This window comes from Diadema setosum, chromosome 5 (genome assembly GCF_964275005.1).
Source record: "Diadema setosum chromosome 5, eeDiaSeto1, whole genome shotgun sequence".
NCBI lineage: Eukaryota > Metazoa > Echinodermata > Echinoidea > Diadematoida > Diadematidae > Diadema > Diadema setosum.
Genome location: NC_092689.1, coordinates 394,734 through 422,291, shown reverse-complemented (window position 1 = coordinate 422,291; position 27,558 = coordinate 394,734). Strand labels below are relative to the sequence as shown.

The 27,558-nt window shown below is 36.9% G+C and overlaps 1 protein-coding gene across 2 annotated transcripts in view; it reads right to left on the bottom strand.

Moving 5' to 3' along the window:
• The window catches only part of LOC140228970 (potassium voltage-gated channel subfamily KQT member 1-like), a 169,919-nt gene that overhangs the window by 65,976 nt on the left and 76,385 nt on the right, over positions 1–27,558 (bottom strand). The window contains exons 2-3 of one of the 2 annotated variants that reach the window (XM_072309229.1): positions 21,478–21,568; positions 772–898 (exon numbers count right to left, since the gene is read on the bottom strand). In XM_072309229.1, the coding sequence (XP_072165330.1) occupies positions 772–898; positions 21,478–21,568 (218 nt within the window). The remainder of the gene's footprint in view (positions 1–771; positions 899–21,477; positions 21,569–27,558) is intronic. The other variant, XM_072309228.1, reaches the window with a different exon arrangement.

Sequence of the window (27,558 nt, the reverse complement as noted above, 5' to 3'; positions counted from 1 at the left end):
TATTTGTGCAATTCACAATACAGGAATTGTATATGTTATGTCAACTTACTCAGAACAGTATAAAGAAACAAAAAAAAAAATGTAAACCGTGAAATAGAATCTATAATATATGATGCACCTTTACTATCATTATGATTGTGGTATTTGATTTGTTTGTATGTTGAATTATTTTAATGGAATAAATACCTCTATGAGGAAAAAATATTGCTTAGCACTTCCTGTATTAGGCATTTTACATGTAATATAATGGGTAAGTTTGATTCTTTGTTTTCTGCTCTGAATGACCACAGATGAGAAAAGGTTGGCTCTGTGCTTGGATAAAGAATTTCAATGGTTCAAGCTTTGTGCTTCTAGCAATACATTATATCCATTCGTCTGTTGAGAATGAGAAGGGCGTTAAGTAGTCTTGAACACTATGGGTTTAGTGGCAACTTAACGCCCTTATCATTCTCAACAGACGCATTGTTCTACTGAATATTGTCTCATCTATTCAGTGTCACAAAATGGAAAGGAAATTATCAAAGCAATGAGAAAGTCAATGAAGCCACACCTTGCTATGGTGTGATTGCATTCCAATATTTCTTGCAATCTTTGCCTTACTCATATGTCATAAAAATCATTGTCTCTTTAAGCAATAAAAAAAAAAGGAGGTAGCTACTCTGACATTTGTAATAATTTGTCCGAACATACCAGGGGCTTGTGTGGACTGTTCTCTGTGAAGTCTTGCTAGATCTAAAAGGAGGCAGGAGATCTTAATTGATAAATCCTTACCTATGATGAGAATGGGTTTTCTTGCAAATCTGAGCCGACCCCTTAGGCCCTGGTACTGCTGCCTGCAGCCTGCTGACCAGAGGCGCACCACGTACTCACAGCTGAAGAATACCACCAGGAAAACTTCCTGTACCAGTTGGGGTGAAATAAAAGGGGGCATGGTTGGGAATAAAATGTAAAGCATAATAACACCGCTCTGACAGATGTTTTCAGGGCTGCAAGAGAAATCATTCATTTATTCAGAATGTTGAGTAAACTTGCATCAATTTATTGAACTTCAAAATTTACAACAGTCTACATACATTGGCATTCCAGAAGAAGAAATAAAAATTATGAAACATTTAGAATTACTTGTACAACAAAAATTGAGATGTCAGAATTTCATCATGGTCTCTAAACTTTACAAGATAAAATCTTAGAAAAGAAGTCAAGCTCTGCATTATGATGAATTTCACAAAGTTTTAAAATGCTTTATAGGTAATTGCTAAAAATCAGAACTTTTTACCTTACAGCTTCAGCCAGGAACTCTTGACCTCATCATCAACATCTTTCAATTTATCTTTTTTTTTTCCTAGCAATGCAAACTTACACCCTATTCTATAACCCGAAAAGCAATATGCTGCTTTTGCCATAATGACAGAACACCATAGAAAGTTACATTTCCATTACTTTAAAAATAATGTGGATCATATAAGAAGCTACAGTTGATGATCATGTTGTCCAAATATCCTGTTACCTCTGAGATATTGTAAACTCATATAGGGACAATATAGACCACATCCAATTCCTGTAAGTAAGATGGCAATAATCACACGGGGGTAAGAGGAATGTGTAGGACTGATGTAAGGTTGTGACGCTTGTAATTGCTGGCCTATGACATTACCATAAAGAAGCAAAATTACCACTACTTACTTAAAGTAACCCAAATTGAATACATGTATGTATGGTTCAGGCTTTTGTCTCAATATACCATGCCCTCTCTTTCACCACCCCTTCGCTGCTGTCCCTCATGACATACTGAAGGACACAATATTGTTGTCGCCTTGAATATCTCATTAACATAATTATATGTCATAATCACCTATATTTTTTCCAACAATGTCTATTATTGATCAAAGGACAGCTTGGCCATCATATTCGTCTCAATAAAGTGGTATCAGTCCATAAAAGTGATGGATAGAATATTCAATCCCATGTGTTTAGCAAAAACAGCAGAATAAAGTAAACTAATTTCTCATTTAACACTGCCACAGCTGAGCCCCCCTTCTACACTATTGATGGTTTTGACACTGTCACTACTGTTATAAGGTGCTGTGTGTGGTAATAAAGGGCCAAGATAGCCATGGCTATTACACCAAGAGACAACTCTGACAGATCATCAATCCTACAGGCCACATGAGTCCACAGGAAGTATCCTTTCATGTCAATACAGCTACAATTTCAAATTATTTAGCATGATCCCAGTAGTAAGGTTGATAATATAATAAGCATCCATGGTAAATACAGTAAATGCGGAATATACTCCATAACACCGATAGATTTTTGAATTGATTACTTGTCTTCTTGTGGTATTCACTGTTTTTATTATGGTACACAGTCATGCAATGAGCTCTATGGATTTTTATACTGTTCCTTTACTATATGACCAATGAAGCATGCTTTGTCCTGCACAGTTCCAGAATGTATGCACTCAAGCAAAATGCATATATCAACCCTGGTGCAATTCTATCTCAATGCAGTTGATGTGCACTATAAAGTAAAAATATGTATCACATACTATCTCAACTGCAGATGTCCTTAGAGTCAAGATTTTGTCATCCTTGCAAAGTATGCATTGTTTCTCTCATTATATTCATTTCTACACATATCTTGTGTTAAATTTTATGAATTATACTTCTTACAAATTGCTTAAACAACATAATTTGTCCAGTACATCAAGTACAAGCTTTGTTTTATTAATTGCCTTTCGTTTGATGGAAATAAAGTATAACTGAATTAAATACATTGAATTTCAAAATTTTGCTTCATTCACCCTTGAGCCATTTATCTGAAAAAACAACAAACAAATCCTAATCACATATCGCTCACTGCATCTTTTCCCAGGATTTCAGAAAGTGGACTTAGTCCTGCCATGCGTTTTTGGATGGTTGCCTCAAACTTTACCAAGTTTAGAATGGCTGGAGTCAAAACTTTTGCATGATGCATGATTTTCATTGAACATTATTTTACATTTGAACAACAGATATCTTTCAACCCTGCCAGTTTGTAAAAGTTTATTTCAAATTTGCCTCAATACATCAGATTTCACCATACAAGCCCTCATCCAATTTCTTCAATAGAGATGCTGACAGACACTCTGGTGACTTAATTTCAGAAATTATCCTACTGTGTTGACTAAGCTGTATGGTGTTTAACTACATGAAACAACATTCAATCATTAAATGTTTTTAGAAATCTATGAAAAAAATACCATGCTGATAAAATGTTCAGTAAATAACTTACTGTATACACCACTATTTTCGCGTACAGATATTTTCGGGAATCACGATATCAGTGGCATTTTCGCGTGTTGTTAAATTCGCGATTGATACTAGTAGTAGTGGGTCTACTGCCAAGCCCGAGAAACACGTTCAAACACTTGCCAACAAACTCGTAATGTTTTTCCATTTGCATTGTGACTTCCCAAACATGACAATAGAAAAGACACAGTAGAAGATTTATAAAATGAAACAATAATTACAGGAACTTGCATTCACAAGTACCTACCAAATGTTGCAAGAAATAGATGGAGACTACAAAGTTTCAGAGCTGCGCTAGCGCTAGCGAAAGTTTTACATGCATCCCTACGCCTCACCCAACCACGTCGAGCCGGTGTTCGTTCGCGTAGGGTAACGTAGCATGGAGATTGCACATTTTAATGCACGTTTATCATCGTATTGCACTTCCAGAATCGGTCGCACCGTACGCACTCGAAGTGGAAATTAACGTACTAGTAATAGTATGTGTACGTACTGGGCGGTGTAACAGCCGCGTTCTGGTCCGGCCAGCGTGGGATGCATTTTGTCATCAGTTTGTACATAAGGTATGACGGGGTAATATTTTCGCGTGTTTTTAATTTCGCGATCAGCCCAAAGCTCGCGAAATTCGCGAAAATAAAACCCTCGCAAAAATAACAGCGTATACAGTATTCTTACACCACTAACTTCAAGAAATATGAGGTACAGTGTATGGTAAATCTGGTTACCCACAGATTCTTTGGAAGCATAATTTTCAAACCTATTTACTCATAGCTTTATATTTTTATGATACAGTACTCTCCGCATAATCAGGTAGGCTCGGGCAGAGCGTTTCTTACCCGATTAAGCGGAATACCCGATTAAAAGAAGAACACGTCTCATTCACATTTGACACACACAATTTGTATATGTACACGCATTGTATACTCCACCAAACACCTACACTGTATGCTATGCGTGCTTGCAAGGCACATTATACATACCTTACACTTGCTCAGTAACGAGCAATAATTTACACTCTTTTTATGGACAAATGTGTCTTCAGAAAACTTTGTGGTTTGAGTATAGACTCCTCGCTAACGCGCAGGTGTTTTCCGAAATGAACATGTCTCTTTGAGTGCGCTAGTCATGTAGAACGTCAGGTTACTTTTCGAGGAGTGACTGCGGAAAAGTAAAATTATGGAGCTGGTGCATGGCCTGATTTTCGTTGCAAACTTCTCGTATTGTGAATGTTGTTGTGGGGCAAGGGTGGAGCGCAAGTGTGTTCAACTCCTGTCTGTCTAGATGCAGTTGTGAGTGCCAGCTGTATGTGTAATGTTGGTTTATGTGTGGCAAGTCGGTACTGGTACATGTGTTTTCATGTTTAATCCACTCCCCAAATGATCGGTCTTCTTTGCAAATTAAGCAGAGAATGCGATTAGCCGTGGAAAATTTGACATTCATGATTTCTTAAAGTCGTATATATATGTGATAAAATGTGGGTAGAAATTAGATAAGAAGAAAATTATTTACCCATTTATGCGGAGAGGCAACCCGATTATCAGGTACATGTAATTTTAATGTGCATTGGAACTGATTTTGACATTATTACCCAATTAAAAGGAGTAGCCATTTAAGCGATACCCGATTACGCGGAGAGTACTGTATCAAAGACTATAGTAGCATATAGAACCACACAGCTGATAAAAATTGTTTGTTTGTTTTTTTAATATGGGAAGCAAGCTCTATGTGTCTTGATAAAATGTAGAGGGGCAATGATAATGAGTTGCTATGTTTTGTCATTTTAAACTGATTACTCAGTCTTCACAATCTTGATAAGAATGAGTTTGAACTGGTTGTAACTGCTGAACTCAAACCATGTATGCAGTCACTGAAAGGCTGGAATTAATGCTTCAAAATCAAGGATTACATGCAATTTTGCAAATAAACAACAGAAATAAATGAGGAGAGCAATACTGATGATTACTTTCCCAAAGAGACATTATAAAGCCCCATAAGGATTCAGTCAAATTGAATATCTGAATATAATCTTCAACCCTCTAATATGTAAGGACTCAATGACTTTGAAGATAACATGTGAACATGTATCTATATGCATGACATACATATTGTCACATATACATTTTAATATGCATGCATATGCATACGCATGCCGTAACAATGTAAGGGTACCTGAGCCAGTGCTGCATACTTGTGCATACATCACTGTGTGCTGCATTGTACTTTCATAAAAACTTGTGCAGGAACTAACTAGAAGCATATTATATTCTGCGTAGAAACAAAACCATAGTTCCAACAACAGTAGTTTTAACAGGCATTTCTTTACTTGATTTCTGAATAAAATGATGTAATGTCATCCTCTAATTTCTTCTTTAAAAAAATGACAAAAAATCATATGCATTGAGATCATATTATTAATTTCTGAATTTCTTACCACATTTTGCATAGTTGCATGGACCTCACTTTTAACTGGTTGATTATGAAATGAACAAAGTCTTAACGAACAAAAGAACCATGAAACTTGGTCAAATAATTTTTACTGTGCAAAATCTCACCAATCATTTTTAAGAGTGTATGTCAGATGACTGGATGATCTTGCCTGCTTGTTTTTATTTTAATATGCACAAAGAATTCTGATTTCATTCCAGTGATATCTAAACTTTTTTGTTGTCTATAAGAGAACATATGGGCAATCACTGAGTCAAGATTAAATCTCTTTCATAACACAAATCTGCAAAGCTTGTGTTTCCATTAAAAACAAAAATCAATGCAATTTCTGAGAAAATGGCAGAGCTGCTATAAATCGTAGCTGACTGGTCTCATCCAACAATTTGACAGACAATCAATGACGTCAGCCTCTGCGTTTCTAAATAACTCGGAGAAGCCCAACATTAAGTTCATTTGTACCCTGATCTTGGTACAAGCTTTGCTGTGGGCTGATATTGAATGTGGAAAACATACAATAGAATGCAGAATCCATACAAGTTCCCCTGAGTTGAATCAAGGCTGTTTGTGATATATGCTTGTATGCTTGTGTATGTCCCTATGAAGCATCAGTTTTACTTGACTGACTGACTTGACTGATACAATATACTCCATTTTCTTCAATTATTCAATAAGATTTCTGACACACTCCCAAAATATCCTCTGATCTCTGACTTTTGACACAATCAGTCAAAAATTTAAAAGATGTGATATCCTGTCACACAAATGTTTTGATAATGCTTCTACTTTATCTCATCCAGTCTATTCAAATGTCTTTGAAATTACATTTACAGTACTGTGATTTACAGAGAGTCATCCTTGATCTTGAAATTTGACTAACAGATCACCCTGAACAATAGATTCCACGAACTGTTCAATTGTAGCTGTCTTTGCACAATGATTGCTCAAAAGTTAATGAGAGTCATAAATCTTTATTCAATTACCATAATATTAATTTTTGATGCAAGACTTTGCAAATTATGAATTATACAAGTCCGTCCTTGTGTGCTACCTAATCAATGGTATATGCACCAAGTTTCTACAAGATATCCCATGTAATTCTTCAATTATCACATGACTGCAAGAGGTTGGTACACTGACCGACAGACATAAGACTCATGGAATGTCAATGCCTTTGGTACCATGGGGTGGTGCAGGCACAGAAATAATAGTTGCAATCACACACTGAGGTTGCTGGTTTTTGCATTGTGATACAAAAACATTTGCCACCATTCACACATGCTGAGTAGGACAAATTGTCAATATGTTTCATCAAAACAAAAAAATCAGAAATGACTGAAACGTGATCTTGGGCAACCAAGTGTGCGTACCTACTGTGGCAAGTTGCATTATGGGATTTAAAAAAAGATTATAGTCTCAGTGTGCCATTCACACACACACTGTACAGGTCAAATCATTGAGATTCAACCCCCCCCCCCCCCCAAAAAAAAAAAAAAAAAAATCAAGCGGGACTGATTTTCACATCACGATGCAGATTGCAATAACTGATATTTATTTATTTTTTCTCTACACACACACAAATGAACAGTTTTTGCATCAAACTGGAAAACTCAAGTTTCAGAAAGCATTAATTTTGGGTGTGTGTGAATGCAGCTCTTGTTGTAAACACTCTAGACAAGGAAATGATGAGTCATGCTGATTAAAAACCAACCATCAAAGCCACACACTTCCATGATTCCTATCCTGAGGCCAATCCCACCTAATTTCACCATGGGACATCAGAGGTATCAAACATGCTACATTGAAAGGTGGTAAATTCTCTCATAGCATTATGGGTAGAAGATACCTTGGAGATATGGATGAAGTGTGATCTGCAAAAGTTGGCACAAAATTTGTTAAAATTTAATCTAGGTTATCAATGCATTTCACTATCATTTTGTTTGTTGTTCCATAAATAGAAGCTGTACCGATAACTTTGCTGTGGAACTGGAGGACTCAAATGTGATATATTCCTGTCCATTAGGAGGGATAACAGACAAGTGTAATGCATATTTCCTTTAAAACACTCTATTTCCTCTATTGGTGTGATATTGCACAGTATTTCCTTCCCCTATTTCATGCAAGAATCTTGATGCTCACGTTCTTCAACTCTTTACATATATGGAGTTGTCAAGATCATATTTCATATTAAAGCCATGTTTTCTTTTCTACTGATTACTCAGGTAATTTTTCTGTGTAAATAAACAATACAATACTTTGTTTTGAGTAATATAATGTAAGTAGGCAAGTAAATGTCAATACTGGTACTTTTCATTTTCTGTACTCACTACTTCCATACATTTGTACTCACTAGTTCTGAATACCATTTGTACCTTCATGTATATGCCCTAACATCCTGTACATCAAGATATGTTCTGCCATTTCATGTCATGTTCAAATGTATTCACTTCCTTCATCAATTTATTCATGTCAAATGTAGTGATGAAATATAATTTAGTAATCCAATTTTCTGAAGATTCTTGAACACAACAGCATAGAATATTTCATGAATTTCAGCAGACAAACAGAGAAAAAACAAAACAAAACAAAATAATGTGCTTGAGATAGAAGTAATTTCTTGTTGTAAATTCAGGAAAAATGCAAAATTTTTGCCTGGTGCTAATCACAATTAAAAGTAAAGACTATGATACATCATTTCAACTTTGAAAGGATAGCTTCCTGTTCATAGCTTCTTTTTTTCATCTGTGAAGGTTACAAATCCCCAGCATAAACTAAGTTGACCCACCTAAGCTCACCAGGCTGAATGACTAGAACAACATGTAACCTTTCTGGCAGAAAGCAGCCAATGTGCTGCTTATGCATCACATGTTTATCCTTCAGTGAAAACTTGGGAGTTGATACAAGGATGACGATTGATCACTCACACTCCTTCTCAAACGAGTTCCCAAATATCAAAGTGGTTACTCCCTCCCCCTTCATCTATAGACCCACGACAAATTTATCATCATGGCAGCACACACAGTCTGGCTGTCTCATTCACTGCATCATGGGTTGGATATCAGTTGCCATCTCAGGATAATGTTTTTTTCTTTTTCACTGAGTGACATCTAAACTATGCTTTCGTGTCTGCAGATTCACACAATTTGAGAGGCAAAGCTCAAAGAGGAATTTTCTGCTTCTTGCTGACATTTTTTTTTTTATGAAATCACTTAGACTTGCATGACTGTACAATATAGTTGATCATTAGCAAAGGTTTTACCCTTGTATGTAGAAGGAATATTATTGCGCAATTTCAGTAACACACCACACAGATATGAAACGAGATATGAAACTCGCCACTTGAAGACGAGTTAGGTGATACACTGGGGGGTCATCAGATATTGGTCACCTGTGATCAACAACAAAAAGAATGTGATAAAGTGACTTGAAGTTATATCGAGATACATTCGTGTAGTCAATATCCATGTACTTACATAATTCAGACAAAATTGTTTCTGTAATACAGATCAAAGGGAAATTCTGTGCATGTGTATGCGTGTGCGAGTAAGTCAATTTTACAGGCTGTCTAACTGTGTATTTACCAACAGGTCTTTGACATGAACATATTACAAACTTGAAAATAAAGTGTTTTAAGGGTTATCTTGACTTCTACATTAGCCTTTTCAAATATGAACTTTGAACCATATTTGCATAGCATAGATGACTATGCCTAATCTTGCCACTATTATATGATATGATCACTTGGGAGAGTTCTAAAAGCCTATAAAATTTTGCAGCAGTCAAAGCAATGCAGCCTTCAATAAAAAAGAACGAGAAATTGCGGCTGTGTGTGCGTGTGGCGAGCAATTACTTGACAATATGATTTCTGCCTTGATAAAAGCAGAATTACATAAATTGCAAATAAAAAATACAAAAAGAAACTACGAGAAAAAGTATTTTTGTTCTGCGTCCTGTGGGGTTTGAACCTGCACTTGTCCAAACTTTTGTCTCTGGCACCAGGAACAGCATCACGTAGCTATACGTTTCCACGAGCAGAGTGTGTGGAATGTAAGGTTATACGTCTAAGATGAATCGAGAATTTCATGTTAATTGGTCATGCCACTGTTGACATACTGTGTTCACAAAATTTGTCAGAAAGAAAGAAGAATAAAAAAAAAGGAAAATTCTGTACAGACACGATAGGTGATACGCTAACAGCATATCACCTGATGATGAAAAAGGGGGCTGGAAGAATTTGACGCACTGCTGTCATAGACTGATGTGCCCTGAATTATTTTATGAATTTATGAATTATTTTAGACGTAATATTTTCAGAAGGGGTTCTTTATTTTTCTCCCGATAATTTCTTTGCATTTGTACATGCGTTCTTAAAAGATACACGGCAGGGCTGAATTCGCAATCCTATTTGGGCCTATTTCTACCTCAAATATCAGCAGGATTGTGACGATTTCATGATTTACTTCGCCTGTTATCTTTTTATGATGCATGCGCCAAAAGGGGTTGAAAATGTGTCCTTTAAAATTTTTTCCCAACAAATTCTTCCCATTTCGTAAATGCGTTCTTAAAAGATATACCACACGGTCGAATTCATAATCCTTGTTGCGCCTATTGTTTCCTCAAATTTCAACAGGATTGCAATGATTTCATGAGTTATTATTCTGCTGTAATCTTTGTGATGCACGCGCCAAAAGGGGTTGAAAATGTGTCCTTTATTTTTGTTCCGATAATCTCCTTGCATTTCGTTCATGTGTTTTTAAAAGGTATACGACATGGCTGAATTCATGATCCTTTTTGCGCCTATTTCTACCTCAAATATCAGTGGGATTGCAATGATTTCATGAATTATTTCAGCTGTAATCTTTTGTGATGCACGCACCAGAAGGGTAAAAATGTGTCCTTTATTTTTCTCCCAATAATTTCTTTGCATTTGTGCATACGTTTTTGAAAACCAACACGGCACGAAGGACTGAATTCAAGATCCTTTTTCCGCCCATTGTTTCCTCAAATTTCAACTTGATTACATTGATTTCATGAATTGTTATTCAGCTGTCATCTTTTATGATGCATGCGCCAAAAGGGGTTGAAAATGTGTCCTTTATTTTATCTCCCAATAATTTCTCTGCATTTCGTGCATGCATTCCTTGAAAGGTGTACGACGCAGCCGAATTCATGATTCTTTTTGCGCCTTTCTTTGTTATGAGACCATTCTGAAAGAATGAAAATATTTGTAAAATGTGGAAAATGAAAATGAACGAAATCAGATCTTTTTACTGCTGAATATGTTTTTACTTTTTCTAAAAATCGGCACAAGTAAATTAGTTCTAACATGTCAACTGCCAGGCTGCTGCGAAGCTGGGATCGGATCTTGCGTTTAAAAATCATGAGTAAAATGACCACAGAAATGTGTGTGCTTCTATACTCCTTGTCTGGAATGACCACGGATCGCAAGCAAACGAACGAATGAACGTGAGTCCGCGAATTATGTTCATTTCAGCAGTTACATTCTGCATACTTCACATGTATTGCATGGCATAGCAGTGCGTGAGCAGCCCCAATGCGCAACTGAGCACGAATAACCATCTCGTCGACTGCTAATGCGCAAAACTAATATATTTACTGTACAAATTGCACCGGAAGACATGAACAAAAACTTGATAACACTTGCTGTACAATGCAATATATTGTATTCTATTTCTCCCTGATTCAGGCTGCTCTTTTTCTTTCTACTGACCCCACCCAATGCTATTTTTTACTGGTCATGTCAGACCAGTAACTTGTGGATTTCCTGAAAAGTTACTGGCACGACAGTGACTTTTACTAGTTTGGGACTGTCAGACCGGTGTCAGTGTGCAGCCTTGCCTTCATTATCCCATGACCATCACCTTCATCACCTCATGACCATCACCTTTATCATCCCATGACCAACACCTTCATCATCCCATGATCATCACCTCATCTTCCTATGACCATCACCTTCATCATCCCATGACCATCACCTTCATCATCCCATGACCATCACCTTCATCAACCCATGACCATTACCTCATCTTCCTATGACCATCACCTTCATCATCCAATGACCATCACCTTCATCATCCCATGACCATCACCTTCATCATCAACTGACCATCACCTCCATCATCCCATGACCATCACCTTCACCAACCAATGACCATCACCTCATCATCCTATGACTATCACCTTCATCATCCCATGACCATCACCTCATCTTCCTATGACTATCACCTTCATCATCCCATGACCATTACCTTCATCATCCCATATTATGATCACCTTCATCATCCCATGACATCACCTTCATCATCCCATGACCATCATCTTCATCATCCCATGAATCCTGCCTCCCTCATTCCATAGCCATCACCTCCATCATCCCATGACCATTACCTTCTTCATCCCATGACATCACCTTCATTATCCCATGACCATCATCTTCATCATATGACCGTTACCTTCTTCATCCCATGACCATCACCTTCCCCATCAACTGACCATCACCTCCATCATCCCATGACCATCACCTTCACCAACCAATGACCATCACCTCATCATCCTATGACTATCACCTTCATCATCCCATGACCATCACCTCATCTTCCTATGACCATCACCTTTATCATCCCATGACCATTACCTTCATCATCCCATATTATGATCACCTTCATCATCCCATGACATCACCTTCATCATCCCATGACCATCATCTTCATCATCCCATGAATCCTGCCTCCCTCATTCCATAGCCATCACCTCCATCATCCCATGACCATTACCTTCTTCATCCCATGACATCACCTTCATTATCCCATGACCATCATCTTCATCATATGACCGTTTACCTTCTTCATCCCATGACCATCACCTTCATCATCCCATGACCATTACCTTCATCATCCTATGAGCATCACCTCATCTTCCTATGACCATTACCTTCTTCATCCCATGACCATCACCTCAATCATCCCATGACCATCACCTTCATCATCCCATGACCATCACCTTCATCATCCCATGACCATCACCTTCATCATCCCATGACCATCACATTCATCATTCGATGACCATCACCTTCATCATCGCATGACCATTACCTTCATCATCCCATGACCAACACCTTCATCATACCATGACCATCATCTCCATCATCCAATGACCATCACCTTCATCATCCCATGACCATCATCTCACTTTCCCATGACCATCACTTTCATCACCCCATGACAATTGCTTCAATCCCACAGTCAGATTTGACCCTCTCAACACCTCCATTCTATTTTCCATTATTCTTGTACACAAACAAGTCATAAAGGTTTGATGGTAGTGTTACATGTCGGGCCCTCAACTGGGAGTGGGAGAACATTTCAATTGAAGTACTTATTGACAGGCAGCAAATAGGCCAACTGGAGACAGCCATAGTATTTGAACAAACTGCCAAGTGCCAATATGAATAAGATTCAGGCTGGAATGAAAATGACCTAAAACACATGATATCAGGTGCTGGCAGAAGGGCTTGCTCTCCTACCTAACATAGTTGTAATACACATAAAGTGCACTTGAAATTCAGGGGTTCATATCAGGAGAGTCAAGCTAGAAACCCTCCAAGGCCTTCCCTCCATTGTGAAAGTCTCTCTCCTTCCCCACTAGCACTCTTATCATCACTGACCCCATGCTAAAGCCAAGTCTTCTCAAGACTCTAGAAATAGATAAGTTGTATCTGTCTATATGTGCCCTCATATATTTACATGATCTTATATTTTGAGTCAAAAGGGGCCTGAGCTTTAGATAGTAGCAGAATCTTTATCAAGTTAAAAATGCATTTTTATGGACTACAGACATATATCAACAAAATGCACTTACTGGGAGTGGCTATAGGGACACAAAACAATGGGAACAAATAGGGTAGGTCGAGTGTCATAAGCAAGGAGCCAATCGGGCATGGACAGGAAGATCAAAGTAATGGAGTGGGCAAACTAAAAGTGATACAGGGCCAGTGATGATCTCTATTGAAACTCATGGGTAGGCAACCAGTGAAGGATAAAGATGAATGGGTATGCATCATCAAAAAAGTTCAGGAACAACACAGAGGCTTAACAGGGATCTATTCCACTGATTAACATCCTCTCTGAAAAGTATGCTGCATCACTTTATTCACTTATTTTTATCTTTTAGTTGGGATCAACAGATTGGAAAACAAATGATGCTTTTGCATGAATCATTGTTAGGTGATCCGAGTATCCTCTCGGATCACCTTCTGTATCTGTACTGATTCTTTAATCTTCTTCTTCTTCTTCTTTATTTGTTTCTTTATTTCTCCTCAAAAGTTGTGCAGAGGTTAGCTCAGAAAGTCCTCTGCCTGTCAATTTCAAAATCATACCATGTATGTATCATGTCACAAAGATGACAAATCTAATGTATCATAGTGATCAGTCGACCGTGACGTCACGATGACGTCATTATATGAAAACACATTTTCATTCATATCTCATTAATGGAATGGAAATTTTCAATGAAATTTACGTCACATATATTTCAAGTCAAGCGCATTCTACTCATATTATCAAAATTCATATTTATTATTAAAACGTGCGCGTACGCGCGCGTTGAAATATTTGTATGCTCCAATTGAGCTCATATTCTTTTTGCACACGTTTCAGACCATTTGGAGCGTTTTTTGAAAAATTGAAAAAATCGGAAGGACGCGTACGCGCGCGCACATATACGCACGCACAGCTCATATGCAATGAAAATTTCCCGTTTTTTCACTTTGATCGGATGTCTGAAATGTCAAGGAATATTTCTACCAAGTTTCAAGTCAATCCCACTCAAAATGACGTCATACGGGTCCGTCAAAGTTGAAATTCCGCGCGCGCGTCAATGGCGATATACAGTGCAACAATGCCAAAAAACTGCCAATTTTAAATCCGATTTTACTCGTCAGGATGGACGGTGACCCCCCATTTTCTTTACATATTCTGAAAGCTGATGAGTTGTACATGTCATTTCATGGGTTGGCAATGCTGGAAAAATGATTAAAATATATCAAATTTCTTAATAAAGTTAAAAAAGTAAATTTTCAAAATGACGTCATCAAATTTCAAGTTCACTCGAGCGTATCTCACTTACCCTTTGCCAATTTTCGCACAAATTTCAGTATGTTGTAGCTTATTAAATGCTTTTTCATTAATATAATAACAGCATTTTGATTGCATGACGGCATCACCTCGTAAAAATAGATTCAATGTAATCTTGTCAAATTTGACCAGTTTACGTGTTATCGCTATGGGAGTGCAGTTTTTCTGGAAATGAAAATTGACATGACTATCTTTCTCGAGCACTATCTCACTTATGCTTCGGTGAATTTCTCCCAATTCTTAGTATGTTGTAGCTGAGACTTTGGGCTATCGTTAGTGTGCCCTTTATTTTTTCATACGACGTCGGCATCACGTCAAAAAATTTGGTTGAAATTAAAGCTTATCTTCGATGTATTGAGATATTTCTTCCTTTCTGCAACTTTCTTTGCAATAACTCAAGAAAGACAGCCCCTATCACCCCCATATTTTTCACATGTTTAGTTCATGTTACGTACATTATTTCATAAAATAACAAGTACTTGATCGGACACCATCTTTGGTATGTAAATTAGGGTCAAAGGTCATAAATATTTCATCCTGTATCTTAGCAAATACATGTCTTATCTTTCCCATATTTTGCACACGTAAAGACCATGTTACAAGGATCATTTCACAAAATAACCACTTTTTGCTCAGATGCCATCTTGTCTGTGCAAAGTGGGGTCAAAGGTCATATGTACTTCTTTTTCTATCTTCGCTATGACGTGTTATCTCTATGGGAGGGAATTTTTTAGACGTGAAAATTGACATGACTCTCTTTATCGAGCACTATCTTACTTACGTTTCGGTGAATTTCTCTCAGATTTTAATATGTTGTAGCTGAGACTTTGCACTATCAGGACTTGAATCATTGATTTAAAAAAAAAAAAATCGGATCACCTTAATTTGTCAGTGATGACAAATTACAATCTCTAGTTTTTCTTTAATCATTGCACTGAATACATCCCCCTTCTATACCTGACTGGTTCACTACTTTTGACACCCAACTTACCCCCTTTTGTTTTCATCATTTTTTGTCCTTACCCACTCCCAGTTGGTGCATGTTATGTTGTTATATATCTGCAGTCCCTTCAAGTGTATTTTTACTTTTTATGCTGTCATTTCGCCTCTGACAAAGATTCTGCTAGGATAGAAAGCTCTGGCCCCTTTTGACTCAATTATTTATTCTTAAAGATAAATGTTATATATCTGAAATCCATAATAACTCTCACTGAAGTGATTTTCATGTTATGGGAAAAAGTCAATCCTGTGCCACTAAATATGCCCTGACAGTCTTGTAAAAAAAAAAAAAATGATTGTAGTCTACAGACTGTACGACGGACAAAAAACATATGGGGTTCCAAAAGTGGTAAGCAGGGGGGAAAAGAGGGATTCCCCTAACTTGTATGTATTCCCAACTAAGAATGTGCCTTGGCTGCAAAGCAAAATGACATTTTACCTTCCAGTCAATCAAATGACTTGTGTGTTGGCAGCATGCTCCACTAGCTGAATTCTTATTTGAGAGCATAGTGTGATTAGAAGCAAGTCATTTGAGGTAGATTATGGATGCTAAATAGACAATTTTGTCACACCAAAACAATACAAAACACAAAGACTGTCTGCATGGTTTTATTAATTTTTCTTCACCAATGATAAAGCAGACTCTCATAAGCAAGGATGTAGTCTCTAGAATGTATTTATAAGCATGATGCAGCACGGACCAGCTGATGAACAGCCATTGGCTGAAGCCGGTTCCATGTCAAAATAAAATAAACTGAACTGAACTGAACTGAACTGATGTATATTCTCCATGATTCTGATTTTATGTGAGACATAAAAGGGATTACTGTAAAAGTGCATATTTTCACATGACAAATTTTTCGCGCTTGGCTGGGTAAAAAGAGTTTCGTGTAGTTTCAATTCCGCAGAATCCAGACATCAACTACTGGAACATATGGCAAGCAAAAATATTTGCATGCTTTTATTTTTGTGCTAGTTTTGGACAGCGTGAAATGTGCAAAAATTTCAACACTAGAAAATTCCCACTTTTACAGTAATGTTTTGTTTGTGTAACCTGGATTTGCTCATATACTTGAAAGATGTATTTGATCTCCTGGATACTGAGAACTGGAAAGGTGGTTCATTCATGAAATAGCGTTGTGAATAACATAATATACAGAGAATTGTAATGGCTCAAATTATTGGTATGATTCTGCACACACATCCTAGTGATGTTTAATGAATCCATATGTTTGGCCCAATTTGTCTGGCTCTGTTCAATTCTACATGGATATTTTTATTTATCACAAAGTAAATATTTAGGGAAAAAACAGCATCATGTTGACAGTCTTTTTGCACATAACATTTGAAACATTAATCTTGATGATTATCACCTTTCTAAAAACTAGAAGTATTTCTCAACCAAGACTGGAGTATATTTTTACAAAATACACCACAACATGTAGTTTTCATGCAATTAAGTATTCAGATCCATTGTTGTTTATCATTTGTCTTCTCCGACAGTAGTGGCAATGTTGTCCCCTAACCTTCTGACAAGAGACCCACAAGTTCTGTCATGTGGTGCATGGCTGTTTGTGATTGCATAAACGATCTCTCATATCGGTTGGAGCTCCCCTTCCATTTCAACAATGTTGTCATGACAACAACAGTGTAATTTAAAGTGCATGAGTTCTTCATTACACAAACCTGGCATGAGGTCGTGCAAATAAATTGATAGAATGAGGAAAGCTCATGATCAATCAAGTCAAGCGTGAAGGGATTTACCGTTCTGATCCACGCACACAGGCGCTGTCAGATACTATGACCTCCATAAGGTTCTTTGGGGTATGAGATTTGTAATGTTTCCATTGTTTATATCCCCAACACACTTTCATTGAATCTACACACCTCATCATAAGTAGAAAAGACATACACAATTGGAAGAAATAAGCATCAAAAGCAGCTGGATTTCCCACTTTATTCAGCAGAAGCTATGAATCAATATCCACTGACATACACTTTTTGTCTTCTCCAACATTTATCTTATTTGCTTATTCATTTCCAGCTATGGGTGGACAGCCCTTTCAGCATGGCTGATTTCAAATGGGTTCACTTGACAAAAATATAAAAATCCTTATAAAACAAAAGCGATAAATGCACGATAAGAATTTATACAGTCATGGGTATAAACTAATTGTAAAACAAAAGTGATTTTCAGTTGACATATTGATATCATACATTAGAATGATTGTGGTAACAGAAATAATAGACAAAAAATGGAAAAAAATAAACTTAGAGCACTAACTATACACATATGAATACCTAACAAACATACTAATCAGCAAAATTAGAGAACGTGCTTCTGTGTGTGTGGGGGGGGGGGTGCATGGGTGGGTGGGTAAAATTATATAAACAATAGTGTTCTGCGTATTTACCCAAAAGTTAATACCAAAATCATGAAAATACTTTCACTTCTTTCTAGAACCAAAAATTATATATTCTGTTTCATCTGCATTCAAAATCAGATTATTCGCAGTCAACCACAAAAAAAAAAAAAAAAATCTCATTCAAATCTTGATTTATACAATGTACATGTTGCCATTTCAACAGGGTCACTAGAAGAAAACTACATACATGTATCCACTGCACAAAAAGATAAATCACAATGTTTGACCATGTGGTTAATATCATTGATAAAAAGCAGAAAAAATACTGGCTCCAATATGGAGCCCTGTGGCATCCCATATACACAACTACAGCAGGATTAGACATGGTACCATATACTTCTACTCTTTGCATTGTTCATTTTAAATAAATTGTGAACCACAACAAACTTGCATGGTCAAATCCATTCCAAACATTATTGTGTGGTAAACCAAGTCAAAAGTCTTTTTTCAAATCTAGGGTTACAAGCCCCAAAACCATGCCTTTATCCAAACTGCACAATAAATTTTCAGTGACTTTTAATAGGGCTATGGTAGTGGAGTGACCGCGTCACAAACTCTGACTGCTCTGGAGACAGAATTGAGTATTTAGACAGGTATTTGGTGACTTCTTTGTGAATAAGTGGTAAAAGAATATTGCAAAATGAGGAATGTTGGTGTGCATTTTAATTTCTCGAATTTCACGAGTGACAACATTTATGAAATTAAAATACACTTGAAAGCTCTTGCCTACACAATATGCATTGGACGTCAGTGGCATGTGAAAATTTCATGCCGCAAAAAAAGTCGTCAGCTCCAATTCGCGAAATTTTCACGCCGCAAATATATCATACTTTACAGTATATGGCATTGCCAATTTACCAAATTTCACAGATATTCCATCCAAACCTGTAGCTTTAATCAAAAACATATTATCAAATACATTACAAACATCATTTTCAATCACTTAAGCAAATGCGCAAGTCGAATCAAGCTCCATCTTCATATACCGTCAAAAATCAACTGGAAACATTGCATGTTTCTTTGTCTGTTGAACTATACTAAAAAAAATAAATCATCAAACACATTTGCCAATTCTGAAAAAAAATGAGTAATTTCCTTATTATCTACTTTACCATTATACACATCTATGTTTTTAACATTAGTGGCTAATACCTTTTGTAAGGTTTTCCACACTTTTCTACTATTTCTTGAGTTTTCATTAATGCGATTTTGTACATAAACCTGTTTGAATTTTGTCATAACTACTGTTACTTCATTTTTTCAACTTTGTATAATCATTCCAATCTATACTACTATTAGTCATTCTAGCTTTCTTTTCAGTTTTATCTTTTTTATACATCATATCTTTTACTTCAGCTGTTATCCAGGGTACTTTTTTTGTGTTTTACCATTCTTTTCCTGCGTGGTGCATGTTTATCAATAACTTTCCTAAACCTTGTTATCCACTTCAGGTAGGCCTCCTCAACATCACTTTCTCATAACACATCATTCCACAGTTCATCAGACATGTAGAACATGTAACAATCAAATGGAATAAGCTTGGTTGTCAGATGTCATCTGTGATATTATTTGAACTTATCATTGCTGATGGAATATACATGTATGATGTGTAATAGAGCAATTCCACAGTTGCACACAGCCAAATTAGATCTCTCCACTTCTCAAGCAATATTTGTAATAAATATTTGGCACCTCAATTATATAAAAAAACTCAATGACCTTGCTCACTGACCGAGGAAAGGCATTAAGACTATTCCTGCATGAAGGAAACATTAAAAAAAAAAAAAAGATTCATATCAATTATGACAAATGAATCTGTTGAATGTGAAACTAGTGGAATACAAGACCATAGGATGACATTTTAGTAACCTTGACCTTTCACCCCTATCATTTCACACAATAGTTTGTTATTCCCTTCATATCGCATTTCTAAATGAAGTTACAGCTGAAAATGTCACATTTAGCCAAAGAATATGTAGCATTTGACCTTGAATATCCCCCACCATATCATTAATGAATCTACAACTCATACAGCATGACTGTGAAAGGCAATAAGAAAATGCACTGAGTGTATTTCCTGAATTAGATATGGGAAGGGCAACCACAAAACATAATGCCTCCCACACCCTCCAGACAGAGGTATAAGGATATATCACCATGAGTCTGGATAACATACTATGACAAGCCCTTTAGTCTAGATAAGAAACTGAAGCCTTGTTTGTACATTTTTTTTCTTTTCAAAACAGTCAGATCATAATACAAAATAAAGTGTTGAACATGACATCATTGAGACATGAATCAAGAGTGAAGTATCATCAAACACAATCAAAACGAATTGACGTGCAACAATATCAATCTACATAGCTCATTTCAGATCAATCTACTTGATAGATATGTTCTTGCATGGGGTCTAAGATTTATCCAAAATTCACCCAAGATTTAGGCCCAAGTATATCAATGTATAGATGATATGCTGGGATCCATTTGCTATATCACACTGCTTGCAAATTGACCTGAGCAATGTACAGGAGACTGGGCTAGCTAACCAACAAGCCAATGACAGGTGGTCCTTCTGTTATAGTGGTATAGAAGGAACATCCCAAGTTTTATGAGTTTCACAATGCAGAGACAGAAAAAAAAAATGTGCTTAAACAGAAGGGGGTCCCATATGACAGGTGCTAGGCCCTAGTCTTTTCGAACATAGGGCCTACAATAAGTCTGTATGGTTGACATTTAAATCATCCTAGTAACTTACAGTAGTACCATATAGGACACTTTCCTTCCTGTCAACAGTTCTTTCCTCACTATGCAATGTATGAACTCTAGGTTGAGTGAACTTTTGCCACAGGGCATGCTATGCTGCTGACAGCTATGATTTGGCAACTATAATGCAAAAGATACCAAAGGCTGGATCCATGAATGTTTACACTTCTCAAAGAGTTTGCTAGGGTTATCCTTCAATCTGCAGTAGCAGCACCCTAGTTGGATTTGACAAACCAACAAGGGTCAGGACTTTGCCACATATATGTAGTGGGCAACCTTTGGGTCTAACACGCAGATTCCTCTGGGCACTGAACTAGGAACTCACCAAGTCATTTTAAGACACACTGCTAACTTTACAAACTGTGAAGTGAAGAAAGATTTCCTCCTCTCTTTTATGGTACTTACCATGTAGAAGAGAGTTTCTTCAAACGTCCCAGAGTAATTCTGAATGGTTGATAAGACACTGAAGATGAGACACACTAGCACCATGATAAACCTAGAGGAATGAGATAGGAAAAGGGAAGCGATAACATAGATAAAACCACAGTCATGAAGTTCATTTATTTGATTTTGAAAGCTCCAAGAGACCTTTTGTGTATAAAGAGATGCTCCCGAAGACATGTATAAGACCATAGACCTCCCCTTCACCAATTAACGACAAGCTGACTTTGTTATAACACACATTTCCCATAGACACAGGCCTAGTCCTCGCTGGGTTAATACACAGGACTAGTCCTCGCTGGGCTAATCAGTCACTTAGAACACACATTTCCCATAGACACAGGCCTAGTCCTCGATGGGGTTAATCAGTCACTTAGAACACACATTTCCCATAGACACAGGCCTAGTCCTCGCTGGGTTAATCAGTCACTTAGAACACACATTTCCCATAGACACAGGCCTAGTCCTCGCTGGGTTAATCAGTCACTTAGAACACACATTTCCCATAGACACAGGCCTAGTCCTCGCTGGGTTAATACACAGGCCTAGTTCTCGCTGGGTTAATCAGTCACTTAGAACACACATTTCCCATAGACACAGGCCTAGTCCTCGCTGGGTTAATCAGTCACTTAGAAAAACATTCACTTCATTCACAAAATTTGTTTACATGTCACAAAGATTCATCATGAGATTATAGTGACATGTCTGACCAAAATTATTCCACACAGGTAATATTCCATCATATATAACATCAAATATTCAAAACACTGCCCACTGATGATCAATTCTAGGCTCGTTCTTACAGATTTTAGAAAGGAAAGGGGATCCGTCTTAACTCAAACATTTGTTTTTGTTGTTTTTCCCAAAAAAACATACAGTACACTGATTAATCTTTCACAGCAGTGTGTTAGTGCACTTACGAGAACGACAACATTATGGTTTCAGCATCCTGCATTACTACATACAAAGCGCCAATATTATTTTGAAGTCATTCAAGAGCTGAACATGTGACATTTCGAGTTATAACTCTAATCAAATCAAGGTACTAATCAAGATGGATAGAAGGCTCCATTAGGTGTAACTAGAAACAAGAAGCAAGAGGGGAGCTTGTGGGAAGTGAGTTTGCACAATGACTGCACACTTCATTACACCATACCACCCTCTTAACGTTTCTATCAGCTCTTGAGCATTTCACATGCAGTGGCAGGGCCCAAAGAAAGGAAGAGAGAGAGAGGGAAAAAACAAAGTGAAAAGAAAACAAAATTCTTCCTCACAGTATATTTCAGGTAGCAAAGCAGCTAATGAATATTTGTCCTTTTGCTCAACTATGAACCCGAAATTTAGTAAAATACATTAAATTCACACTATATGTACTACTAAGGATCAAACATAAGGACATGAAGTGCCAAATGTAAGAAATGGACATATTGTCAGCAAAGGGACTGTCTGATTTTTATGACAAGGACTATGTTTTTTATGACATGTGACATCCAATTTGTGACTGTGATATGATTGCTTTCTTGTTTCTACTATCTATACATTGTGATATTGTGAACCCATGCATTCATCAAGATCTACTTTGTACACTGGACTGTAAAGTGACATTTTGACATTACCTAAATGTCCTAAATACTTATTTTTGCCTTGTATTTGAGATGATAATCTGTGTGCATATATACATGTACTAGAATCTCTAGTGAGCCATACTTAATAAAACAAGTATTATAATATCATCACTTCTAATATGTCCCTTACAGTATTCATCATCATGCCAATGCACCAAACCTCATCCCGCCAACCTCATTTCACTGATTCATTGCTCCTTCATATCTTGTGCATATCTACATGTCAACTAGATTAATTGCTTTCCCCACATTCCAACCTATCCCTGCCAGCTCAACATGAATCCTATTCATTAAATTAATTGCCCTTTTGCATTGCAATTTTGCACCAAATCTCATCATGGTGATAACCAGCCCCCACTCCATTGTATTACCTTAATGCTGATAAAGATAGCAAATTCTATACAGCATATTAACAGATCTGTAAAGAATCTGAATGCACTTTGCAAAAAAAAAATTATAAGATAATACAAAATATATCGAGGAAAATTACAACATAAACTACAAAATATAATCCTAGATTTATTCTTTCAGGTATATGTAATGGCTCAAAGTTTTCAATATATCTAACATAGTCATGTGGATGAATCAAAATTAAATAAATATATGAAAGTTTGTACAAATGAGTTTCAAGTTTTTATTTGACATCAATGACAGACAAGAGACTTCTGAAGTGTTTGTGAAGCATGAACAAAAGTCTTTTCCCCATAAGACTTGAGTTGACTTGAGAGGACCAGTGATATCTCAAATGATGTATCATTGATAGATTTCGTCATCCCCATCCATTCTACATTCATTCCAACAGTTTATTTTCCTTCTCTAAATACAACAGAGCTCAAGTCAGTTCTCATTTCTCAAAAAAAAATCTCCATTTAGGTAACTTTGGAACAGTGATGTGATGCCATGATAACGATTGAAATAAATATGAAGTTGATTGTGTGTTCATTTAAAGGGACAGTACAGTACTGGTTGAGGTGAGGATTCAGGTTTATAACATTTTTTGGTGAGATAATGAGAAACCTCTTATGAAATATGAAATAGCATGTAATTTCAAGAAGGCTTTAACGTTTATTTGATGAAAATTGGCCTTGAAATGGCTGACATATCCAAAAAAGCAATCCTAATAAAATTGACAAGCCACAACTTTTATTAGGATCTCTTTGTTTTACCTTGTTTTTAGATATCTCAGTCATTTCAAAACCGATTTTCATCAAATAAACTTTTGATTCCCCTTAAAATTGCATGCTCTTTAACAATTTTATAGAATGGTTTCTAAATATCTCGCAAAACATTACAAGCTGAATCCTCACCTCAACCAGTACTGTACATTCCTTTAAGTTCAGATATCAAAATTTTGCATAGAAGCTTTACCTGATAATAACATAATCAAATAGGCCAGTTTACTAATGATATGCATAATGACATCACACCCCACGCGACCCTAGTGATTGTAACTAAGTCGGGCAAGCGAAATAAGCGCAGACGCGCATGCCACATTGTTTTTGCATTCACGTGTGTATTGTCTACGATCGTTACTCGCTGCGGATAATTGACAACTTTTGTTTGCTATAATCTTGCTTTGTGATGGCGTCAGCTTCAAGTTCTAGCCGAAGTTCGAGCAAGCCATGGAAGGATTGGACAGTTAAGGAATTAACTGAGTATTTGAGGGATAGAGGTGTGAGCACAAGCGGCTACAACAAGGAGAAACTCATCAAACTTGCAACTGCCGTAGCTGATTTGGATTTGCCCATCGATTCCGACAACTCTCGGGCGGACACCGGCCGATGACTGCAGGAGAAGCTTGCTCGGGTAGGCTGCTCGTTCTCCAATCCTACCAATCTCGCTGGGTTTACATCCAACTTCGAGAGTATTCCAGATTTTAGACTCTTTGACATGTTCAACTACCTGATCATCAATCGGACTGACTATGACCGGAAAAAGCTAAAGGGATACAAGTCATTTGAGGACTACCGTCTTTTCACGGATGGGAATGTTTCAAGCCTGAAGTTCAATGAGGTTTCAGACCCCTGTTTGTGTTTTCCTTGGTGAGGTTAGGCCAACGCAAAAGGACTGGACATACCTCAACAAACCAACGTACCAGACCTGGGTCGTGATGAATAAGTCAACGTGGGAAATAAATGTTTAGATTTTACAATCAATAATAATGCTTAAAGTCATTGAATATGAAGTGAGGCGGTCATACTGTTGCATGTTCCGTAGCAGCAGTGTTTTCCACCCATTTTCAGAAACTACTGAAGACAAAATCGAAACCAAAATTCAACAAAATCGAAACTATTGTCCAAATTGCGTTTGATCACAGCAGAATTCTCCCTCAAGGTTGGGAATTGATTTAGAGCCACACGAAATTCCAGGAGGTAAAGTCGAAGTTGATGCATCGCACAAATGTACACAACATACACGTAAGTCTACATGTGGGGACGTGTCAGGGACGGCTGCAGCAGCCGACGTTGCAGGCTCGTACCCTTTGTTTGCCCGAGGTTGCGGCCATGTGCAAAATTAAAGATCTGTGCATATATTAGTAAACCGGCCTATTCCCTGAGAAAAGCAGAGATTCATGATAAATGGAACCTTGTTACAACGAGTTCAGATATAGTGAGATACCTGGGGGTATTTCATGAAGCTTTTTGTCAGATATCTTTTCCTGATGAACTATTAAAAGCTACTGAAATCCTTGTACTTGATTGGCCGAGAGCAAATACATCAAATATATATATTTATCTGACAAAACGCTTCATGAAATGCCAGTTCCCCCTCCCTGATAATAACAAGGAAATTCTGCAAGTCCAATTCCTTTTATATTTTTTTTTTTGTTTTTATCCCTGATATTAAGAGATATCAGATATACCTAGGAAATTTTAGTGGTCCCACAGGGCTGATTATTACAAGGTTTCCAACACATTTCATTAAAGATTTAATTCATTGTAGAAACCATGTGTTATGTGAGGGCTGATTTTTAAAAAAAAAAATGTGGTTCTCTCATTTTCTGGTAATCTGTTCATATCTTCCTCAGATAATTCTTATACTATAGTTTGAAGGTTCTTATACTATAGTTTGAAGTGCAGAGTGCAATTACTAGTAACAAAGGCAATTTATCAAGTTTGAAAATCAAAAGCTTATAATGTAAAGGACACCAGTGAAAGCCTTGTCATGCAGTACTTAATAGTTAAAGATCCTCTTTACCTTTGGGAGCAGTGATTTAAAAAACTGTTCAAGATATCACTTTTGATGCATATGTGTAGGTCAGTTGTATCACAGAACATCCTACCATATAAGATTTTTGCAATAAAGCCTAGAATATAAGAAGTTATGACTATTTTTTCTCATTAAACCATAACTTTAGATGGTTAAGTCTGGAAACATTTTCATTATAACTATTGTTCACATTTTGTACATTTAACAATACTTGACATTGATTATACTGGCTCAAATTTTTACAAAGGTTGTTTCTATCCATAACTCACATTTTAGAACTATTTTGAAGCACTAATGCTGGGTTTTTGTTTCATCTGCAAATGGTAAATTATGCCTTTAAGTATCACAAGCTGTGTTTTTTTAAGTGAGATTCCTAACAGAACCAGGCCATGGCATTTCTCTGCCATTCTTTTCATTCATTAGCAGCAACAAAATGGTTACCTCTTATGTTCTAGATTTGATTTATATTACCATTCATGGTATAATGCAATATACTAGGTATGGCAGTATGGCGCATTTGGCTCCACTGGCATTTTTTTTTTTTTTTAATGCTACAATGATAGACCAACGATTTAACAGGATTTCATTAACCCGTTGAGGACGAGTCCCGATCAAACTCGGGCAAGCGTCTATGGGAAATGCGTGTTGTAGCAAATCAAACCGTCCTCAACGGGTTAATGAGATATAAGATAATAGTGACAATCTTTACCTTTGTAACCTCACCTCAGTAGTGGTTTACAAACTGGGATAATGACAATATACCTCCGAAATTATATTATCTTATTCAAGTCGTATTCCATGTTCTTGCTTTCAATACTTAACAAGGTAATGACTGATTTAGAGGGAGACAACAGAACTGTTAATGTGAATCATTCTAAATTTCATATGACCTCATAATGTGATGAGCAAATTTCATCATGGGTGAATGATTGTGTAACTAATTCTCCATTAGATATGGACTCTCTCTGCTAAAATATTCAACCTTTCCTGTGAATCTCTGGTGATGAGTCAGGGTGTGTTTTTCTTTTCAGCCTCCTTGAGTCTCAGAGAAAGGAACCTTTTGACATGTCAATCAATGCATTGGAATCTTAATGGAATAGCTGAGAGGCATCTAGCTGTCAGAATGGAGTCATGATTTATCTCACTCCCTTATGTTCACTGATGGTTTGTGTGCATGGACACAATGAAGTAGAGAAATGAGAGGTGTTAC